General features: G+C 33.8%; 1 protein-coding gene across 1 annotated transcript; it reads left to right on the top strand.

Annotated features, from left to right (window-relative positions):
• The first annotated feature begins 440 nt into the window (after window positions 1-440).
• Window positions 441-8,454, top strand: LOC120117191 (syntaxin-61-like). The gene is made up of 5 exons (XM_039137494.1): window positions 441-458; window positions 4,615-4,793; window positions 4,903-4,996; window positions 8,171-8,236; window positions 8,356-8,454. The coding sequence occupies exons 1-5, from the start codon at window positions 441-443 to the stop codon at window positions 8,452-8,454; spliced, it is 456 nt and encodes a 151-aa protein (XP_038993425.1).
• The last annotated feature ends 1,365 nt before the right edge of the window (window positions 8,455-9,819 follow it).

The raw sequence follows: 9,819 nt of genomic DNA, 5'->3' as shown, positions 1-9,819 counted from the left end.
GACAAAGGTTGCAACCTAAAAGAACCACCCCGACTAGAAGACGTCACAACTAATGAACTTGACGTCATAGACCTGACGTCATAGACCTGACGCTCGCACCGTCTCTCTGAAAAGACTCACCCCTGCCTCTTTTACTAGGGCGTGCAGAATAGTCAACAGAACCAGAAGGTCTCCTAAATTGGTCTCAGTCTCTATCTCTCCTGCACTCCATACCTACTAGCTCTATCCTCAGCGATCTTGGCTATCTTAACCAAGGCATCAAAGTTCCTCTCCCGGTGGGTAGCAAATCGACTCCTGATCTCATACCTGAGTCCATTATAGAATCTCAAGTACCTATCCAACTCAGTATCAAAAAGTCCAGTAGCATAGCAGTTCAATCTAATAAACTTGATCTCATAATCTATAACAAATATATCACCATGCTCCAAATTCTGAAACTTATGGCGTCGCTCCGGCAGGTATGTATCTCTGATGTAGCTGTAACACCCCAACCCATATCCGACCCGAATACGAGTCCGAGGTGTCACATTGATTTTTCAAAACTTGTCTCTTATAAAAATCATGAAAATCTAAACTTTCATTAAATAAAATTCGTTATTTTACATAAATTAAACTATTTGATTTTACAAAACCTATCAGAGCATATTCAACTCAATCTATTAGTACATGCCAACTATATTCAAAATAACAAAATACATCTAAAACATCTATTTTCCGATCTGAACTTTGTAAGTGAGATGCTAACCTATCTTGCTCTTTTTAGCTTCTCTTCTCGCTTTCCGGAACCTACGTGTGAAACACTCACATGCTAAGTCGATGACTTAGTGAGGCAAGAAACATATAATAGAACTCTAACTCGTAATCATGCATGAACAATTTCTACTAACATATTATATACAAGCATAACACCTATATATATATATGTATATATCATTTCCATACTAATTCCTAGTATGTACATTTCATATATTCTTTCTAAATTATCTAACACATTATTCATCAAAACATAAATACATACATATCCATTTCATACCAATATTATATATTCTTTTATGAAACCATTACCCATATGCACACATATCATCATTTACGTTCATAACTTTATCATCTTATTATCATACTTTTATATACGTACACATCATATTACCGAACAAACATATGACATCACATAACATTTTTCTCATATTATATATTTTTATTAGCCCATGTACATATGTGAGAACTATAGATATGTGAGTCTATTGAGGTTGTGCAGTATGCTGTGACCATAGCTCGTATGAGGTCCCACTAGGGGCATATGAATTTGTCCCGAATAACCACTATAAAATGTCCCGAAGGACCATTATGTCTTGAAGGACCACGTAGACCCTCGACTCTTGGCATGCCAAATATACATCTAGCCCTCATGACATATAACATGGGCATTATAATTTATCATTTCACATAGGCACGCAGTTTACTTTCATATGTTTCTTATCTCTTTCGATCATATAATCGTATAACTTTGTATCATATTCCACATATTCATATCACATAGCACATGTCACTTTGCATGGTTTCACATAAACATCTATATCGTATATTGTTCATATATATTTCCCATATAACCCATATCATATGATTCATATCTTATTCTTATATCATCATATATATCATTTATATTCATTCACTTAATCTCTTATGTTCATATATCACATATGCATATTATTCATTATGTCAATATCATATAATTTATGCCAATATCACATATGCTCATGTCACTTTACATGGTTTCACATAAACATCTGATACCACCAAGTGTAGCCCTCTAGACCCGACCTAGACGCTATGACCAAATATTGGCGGTTACATATCGTATTCAAAAATTCTTTTCATATGTAAAACAACTTTAAAATCCATATAACATTATAATATAAAATTAGCCATAAGAAAGATTCATACGATATGCATATATATATATATATATATATATATATATATATATATATATATATATATATATATACATACATATATCAAAAAATCGTATAAAAAATATACAAAACAAAATATCGATAATACAAATATATCAAGATAGTAGCAAAAACATGTGTCACCAGAGTATAAAAAAAGGCATATAGAGATATACAGTAGTACAAAAATAGGAATAGTCGGTCCTCTTGATGCCAAGTCTGCTAGTCTACGGTATGTTACTATCTGAAAATGTTAAAATTTACAGAATGAGATAAAAAGCCCAGTGTCCTCCTTACGGTGTAAAAAACATACAAATAAAATACATCAGTAAAAAAAGTTCATCAAACATGCTTTAAAAATATGAACACTACCCCCATTTGATCACAAAAATATGTAGGTTCCCTAAAACTATACACCCACTTGTACACTCAGTAAGGGCCTTATACATATAACATAAGGACCTACGATAAGGACTTACCATGTGCACAAAGCAAAGGAGCCTTCGGTAAGGTCTTACAGTCAATGTTCAATGGTTAACCAGTTCGGATCAGACAGGCGGGTCAGGTCGGGCAGGTGGGTCGAATCGGGTCAACCCTTTTCTAGAAGCCCACTAGGCGGTGGATTTTCCCCATGAGCAGCGGTGGCGCGTGGGGGCACATGCAAGGCCGAGTGTCGGAAAGAATTATGAAAAAAATTTATATATGCATTTTAAAGGGTTTTGAGACACTTACCAAGCTCGGTTTACAGCGGTGAACGGCGGAGAGCTCAATTTCACAACGTCAGAAACTTGATCTTTCTCACCCCTTATACGTCAGTGGTAACGGAGAGAAGATAGACACCGATGGACTCGGGACGACATAAGGAACACGATGGTGTGAGAGGTGTTTAAAATGGAACAACGGTCGGCGACAAAACATTGGTTAAAGATTTCCTACTAAAAGAGGAAATATTGAAAAAAATAGAGGAGAAGGTTTTAAAGTTTCTAGAAATGGAAATTTATAGTTTTTTTTCTTTTAAAACCACATTTAGGGAAAAAATGGTATAATTACACTATATATCCTCCATTTTTAGTTTCTTTTTTAATTTAGATTCAAATTTAATCAAAATTTCACTATAGTCCCTAAATTTAATTAAAGTTTTAATTTAGTCCTCGAAATAAATTTTAAGAAAAATTTTAGGTCCTAATTTGAGGTGTGACAAGAACACTTGAAGAAGATTACTACACTTATACAAGCTTAAAGATCAAGATAAAAAAGTCTTTATTCTTAGTTCATTTATTTTTCTCTTGTGCATAGTGTATTGAGCTTTATTGAATATCTTTTTATGCATTTATAGTGAGTTGAAATCTATTTAAACACCTACCCAGAGAAGTCTTATTGTTTACATATAGTAAACCTTGTGAAAATGGAAAAGATTGTACTTTAGCATTTGAAAAAACTCGAGAGATATAAAGGTTACACCTTATTCTTGAAATGTAAGAATAAATTAGTGAATTTGTTAAAAATCCATAGTATAGATGCTAAGGTAGTGGATGTAAAATTGGTTTAGATGTCGAACCACTATAAATCGTTATGCAAATTATCTATTTTTAATTGCTTCCATATGAAGAATTTTTAAAGGCCAATTTACCCCCTTTTAACTTATTTTAGTTGATTCATAGAGCCTCATAAATCTCATTAGATCAATGCTAACGGTGATCGGATTATCATAGTGGCGTACGATGACAATAGTATCAATGTTAAATCTACGAAGTTTGGGATATTTTTCAGTTAAACGAACTAGAAAGGTTTGTGGAGTGTGTTTAGTAAAAGCAGGACGCAAAATATGTTGCTTATGCACTACTAACACTCATGAGAGGAGTTTCTGGCTAGAAAGACATGTGATGTTGCTTGTGTTGTCCTCGTTTTCACCTTTCTTTTCTTCATTGTATGTTTCTTTTTCTTTTTTTTGGACGTTGACGATTCACTTCTTATGAATTGAATAAAGAGTTGTGACCGACGAGAGAACGTCCATTGGCTAATCTTTTTCTATATGAGTGAACTAATTATAAAGAAGAAGAATATGACTATTTATAATAATTTCATTATGATGGTGTTAGAAATATGATAATTATAATTAGGGTAAAGTATAGTAATTGTCACTAAACTTTTCTAAAGCTTTCATTTAGGTCCCCTAACTTTTAAAACTTACAATACAGTCCCTCAACATTTAGTTCATTTATAATATGGTCCCTAATAGTTATTTCGGGGAATATATTGCAAACAAACTAAATATTGGGGGATTATATTACAAACAGACTAAATGTTGGGGGACTGTATTGCAAGTTTTAAAAGTTGGGGGACCTAAATGAAAGCTTTAGAAAAGTTTAGTGACCATTATTATACTTTACCCTATGTTTTATTAATGTGTGAAAATTATTCAGTAATAGTATTATTCCATGGTGGTCGAAGGGAAGCATCATCGTTTTCATACAAGAGAAATGGTAGAAATACACATTGCAACACTTTTAAGCCAGCTAAAAAACATATGTGCTTTACTAGTGTGCTATAGTTTTCAAGCTTTACTAATAGACTGGCTTATGCTTAACCGATAATTGCAGCATTGATCTTAATTTGTTTTCCCATTAATTGATGTCCTTTATGAATTATTTTGTTTGATAAGGTGGCTGATGTCAAGAAAGCTGTTGGAGTTGGAAAAGAGAATGATTGTAGTGCAAGTGCGATACGTCAAGAATTAATGAGACTGCCAAATTCTCAGCAACCAGATATGCTCGACAACTATATTGCAAAAAATACTGATGACTTTATAGCATCGGAATCAGATAGACAAGCGTTTCTTATAAAGTAGGGTTTTCTCGATTTGCTCTTTATTCGTTTCTTATTTATTAGTTCTCGATGTGCTCTCTTATCTGATTTTGCTAGTTTTCTTATTGTCATCAACTTGTGGTTGTAAGCAGCAGGAAGAGGAGTTAGAGGAGCTTAGCGTAAGTGTCCAGAGAATCGGAGGCGTTGGGCTTACTATACACAAAGAACTCCTTGCACAGGTGAGTACACTACAACAAAACTGTTCTACAGCGGCGTTTTGGGAGTAAACGCCATGAATTTTAAACATATTGTGGTGTTTACATAGCAAACGCCATAAAATGGTAACTTTTGCGGCGTTTTTTCTTTAAAACGCCGATATAGAGTAGTACTTTAGCGGCATTTTTATACAAACGCCGCAATAGGTTCATTTATAGTGGCTTTTTTTCAACAAACGCCACAACAGAGTAGTACTTTAGTGGCATTTTTATATAAACACCGCTATAGACTCGTACTTTAGTGGCGTTTTTATACAAACATCGCTATAGACTAATACTTTAGTGGTATTTTTATATAAACGTCGTTATATAATTGTACTTTAGTGGCATTTGTGTTTATAAACGCCGCTAAAGACTTGTAATTTAGTGGCGTTTATATACAAACGCCGCTATACACTTGTACTTTGGTGGCGTTTTATACAAACACCGCAAATTTATAATTTTGAAGTGTCGCGCCCTTTAATCTTTTTTCATTTTTCCCCTTTCACCCATTTTTCTATCCCGCCTTTTACCCAAACCCATATGTTTCACTACCAAACCCCAAACCCATCTATGTCACTACCATTTTTTATGATATCTCTGATTTTGATTCCCTTATCCACATTTCCCCCAACTTTCAAATCCTCGTTTTTCATTCTGCGAAATTTATCGTTACACCGTCACCAGTCGTTGTTGTTCTTTTGATTTTGATTTTGATTTCGTGGCTTTGGGTTTTGCTTTGGACTTTGGTTTTATCAGTGCAAGGTCGCCCTTTGCTTTGCTGTTTATTTCTCACTGCTATAAATAACGACTCTCTTTGCTCATTTCTTTTTCCATTTCCATTTAGTTTTAAAGAAGGAAGAATCAGGAGAGACAAATGAAGTACGTGTTTATTCACCCCCACCGAGTCGGTTATGAGCGCAACTTCTACAATGAGTTTTGCTTAAGCAGTCTCCGTGTCGACATGGTCGAGCTTGGTTTCGTTTCCTGCACTTTTAAAGTCCCTCATCGCCTCATCGTAAGCTGTCCCTAATAAAACCCTATCTCAAATTCCCTGGAATTAGAATTCTATCAGATTTGGCTTCATTTCTTTCAATAAAGTAGTATCGTTTTGTTCCAAAAAAGAATAGAAGAAAATGAAGCGTCGGTTCTCTCTTTCAAAACTAGTACGATGATCTTATCTAGTAATGAGCAAACTGATTAGATTGTTTCAGTTGGGGTTTTCATAGTTGGAATCTTATCTAGTAAGACTAAAACTTCAAATAGAACATTATGGATATTGGCTTTTGAATTATCAGCTTGTTGTCCATCATTCAGCATTATGCATATTTACCTGTTCATACTTATTGCTTGACAATACCACTTTGTTATAATTTCGTATTCTTGATGATGCAAAGCTCTGTAGAGAAGGAGAGAGCTTACTATGCATCTATGATCTATATAAATATACATGCTTACTTTTCAACATGTTTATTTTGTAATTATTTGTCTTTACAGATTTTGCTACTTCGAGCAATTCTTCAACATGGCAATCTCAGTATCCATTGCTGAAGAACTTGCTTTGTGCTCTAATTTTTTGCTAGGTATGGATCCTGGGGCATATGCTTCAGTTATGCATGATTCATTTACTTATAAGAAGGAGATGCAAAGTAAGAAGTTTGATACTTGATTTTAGAAATTTACTAATTTAAATATTGATTCGTTATCCTTATGAATTTATATTAGAATATTTATTTTTCTTAAATATTTTTTGTATTTCCTTATTCAATAATCCTAATTTATGGTCACAATGATTATAAAAGCATTAACCATTTTTCAAGTACAGACTCATCGCAGCTATTACAGGGACTGCTGGCTATGCTGGTTATCTCTCTTACAATAAGTCTTTTTTTTCTTTTGATTAAGATTGGGTCATTTGTGATTTAATTTATATTACAATTTAAATGTGGGTTTTTAATATGATTAAAAATGTATATATTTTTTAAAAAATTTATTTCGTTTTGCATAGTGTTCGTACGAGGAAGTAGATCAGAAGGCAAAGGCATTGCGGGCTGATGTAAGTTTTGCTCCTAGTGAAGATGCATCTGTTGTTGATGTATGTTTGAGTTTGTTTGGAATTTTATTATTTTTAAATGATTTTTCTCATTTTAGCTTAGTATTTGAATAATGTTGTTCTAATTGTTCAATCTTTTTTTAGTAAAATTACCTTTACAAGAAGTTGTTCTAATTGTTTACCATTTAATTCTTCAATTTGAATTTTGTAGGAATGATCTTGTGGATGGATTACTGGAGAGGCTTTAAGTAGCAAATTTCTGGTTGCTTGTCTTAAGGCATTCATATATCATGTGTTTCTTAGTGTTTGTAGGACTTTTTTTGTTTTAATCAACTGTCCTAAACCTTCTCTTACTTAAGTAGTATTTTGGTGTCTAAACTTATGTAACGTCTAGCTTGCTGTTTCAGTACCCACCGAAGATTTATTTATTTAATTTGGATGTTTGTAAACTTTGATTTTTTTATGTATTCTTACTTAATTAAAATCGTAATGAAATTTAAGATGGTTATTGGATATTGTTATAGGTTTAATTTGGGTAATACAAAATTGGAAGAAGATATGTTGAAAATCAGTTTCGATTAGCGACGTTTTAGGGGAAAACGCCACTAACACAGTGCTAGATCTGACTTTTTGCGACGTTTGTATCCAAAAATGTTGCTATAGATCTGACATTTTGCGTTGTTTGTATGCAAAAACGCCGCTATAGAACTGACCTTTTGTATCCAAAAATACCGCTATAGATCTGACCTTTTGCGACGTTTGTATCCAAAAATGCCGCTATAGATATGACCTTTTGCGGCGTTTGTTCTTAAAACGCCTCTATAGATCTCTACCTTTTGCGGCGTTTGTTCCGAAAACGCCACAATAGATCTTGACCTATTGCGGCATTTTTTGTTCTCAAACGCCACTAACTTTAGCGTCGCTGGTATTAGCGGCGCTTTTTGCGGTGTTTTTCCAATTGCCGCTATAAGACTAAAAACGCCACTAAAACTTTATTTTGCTATAGTGGTACTTACCTGTAATCTCCCCGGTTAACATATTTGTGAATGAATTGCAATTGTAGTCAGTAGATATCATCTGATATCTGCATCGGTTCAGTGTTTCAGGAGAAGATATTAGATGAGTTGGGTACCGAAATGGACAGCAGAAAAAACCAACTGGATTTTGTTCAGGTAATTTTTATCCATAATCTGCAATTAGAAATATTAAATATTCGATCTTATTTTTCCGAAACTTGAGCTGAATATGCAGCCCTTTAACTGTGTTACTTGTCTATTCTTTTAATGCCAAGAGAAAAATGGTTATTAATATGAACAAGGTTGGCGTTAACGGCCAAATAATGATAATAATATTTTTGCTAGTTCTGTTCATTCTGGTCTTCTTCGCTTAAAAAGCCGAGTTTTATGATCTTCAAACATGAACACGAACAAGATCCAACATTCTTGGAAATAACCCTCTTGGTTAGTGTCTTCTCTATTGTTGAATAAATGATGACTTGAAAATGCTGAACAGAGCAAATTTTGTGTTCTTCTGGATTTTTAAACACTTCGTAAAAGATATAGTCTTACATCATTACCTTATTCTTTACTGTTTAGTTATTTGCAAATGTGACTGTCTATGATCTTAAAGGCTTTTTTTTTCGTTTTCTTTAGTAAATATACAAGAGGGGATAGCTGAATTAATAGATTAAATTAAATTGATTTGATAAAAAAATTTGGGTTTATTCAGTTTTGACTGATTAATTCGATTTGGTTATCGATTTTAAAAATTTAAAATAAATAAATCAATTAATTTTCTTAATAAGTCTTAAAAATGATAGGGGGAAAACAATTATTTTACATAAAATCAATTTACATGTTATTTACGGTTTCTTCCATTGTACCAACTGCTAGGTTTCAAGATCGTATAAGCTACAGCCTTGAAAGTATCGTGCATACCAATGCAATTTGAAAAACAAACGCGCACCTACTTTTCCACAGCTACCAGTTTCGCTGATCAGTTTCCACATGGACGTTACTTAAGAGCCATTCCAGTCGATCCAAAGAAAAGAAACTATCACGCCATTCCAAAGGAATTACAAACGACCATAGTTGTTTGTCCGCTTTTTGTGAGTACTATAAATGGTGTGGATATGTGTGCAAGTATATACAATCGAACAAGTAATAAAGTGATGAGTGAGTATCGTTCTCCACAGGGATTGGGGGAAATCAAATAAGTTTGTCACGACACTTTACTCTGTCACCTAAGTAAAGTTAGAGATGATATATATACAAATGATGATGTTGTGGCAAAATGAATGGATGATATGGAAATGGAACGATGGCAATGTGGTAGCAGATGAATATGTTGTGGCAAAATGGATTGTGTGTAGTGCGATCAAATAAAAATGTAAAGGCAAAATAAACTGTAAATACTGGATTTGCTTATAAGAACTTTAGACTCCTCACACGACAAGCTACTATGGGAATGAGTGATGGGAGTTACCTAGGAAAATCTAAGTTCACTTCTCAGAATGGTTTTACTTCTATGCCTTAATTGCCCGACAGAGTTTACTAAGGGTGCCCTATGCTATCTCTAGTTAAGGGACTCGACAGATTGAAGATGCCTTGGCAAAATCGATTGGCGTTAGCTACTGCAGGGATCCTATTGGTCCAGATAACAGGATATGTCTCAACAATACCTTTTTTTGCGGCATCATTAACATCTAACCTATCGCTCATGCACAACTCTTTTTAGTCGAATGAAATCCTAGCCT

Source organism: Hibiscus syriacus, unplaced genomic scaffold (genome assembly GCF_006381635.1).
Source record: "Hibiscus syriacus cultivar Baekdansim isolate YM2019G1 unplaced genomic scaffold, ASM638163v2 tig00110319_pilon, whole genome shotgun sequence".
NCBI lineage: Eukaryota > Viridiplantae > Streptophyta > Magnoliopsida > Malvales > Malvaceae > Hibiscus > Hibiscus syriacus.
The sequence above is the reverse complement of the archived record's forward strand: the minus strand, read 5'-3'. Positions and strand labels throughout refer to the sequence as shown.

Excerpts from the sequence above, each read along its gene's own strand:
- LOC120117191 (XM_039137494.1), top strand. Across the intron at positions 4,997-8,170 it reads ACAAAGAACTCCTTGCACAG|GAGAAGATATTAGATGAGTT; the intron begins GTGAGTACACTA and ends TCAGTGTTTCAG. Across the intron at positions 8,237-8,355 it reads ACCAACTGGATTTTGTTCAG|AGAAAAATGGTTATTAATAT; the intron begins GTAATTTTTATC and ends TTTAATGCCAAG.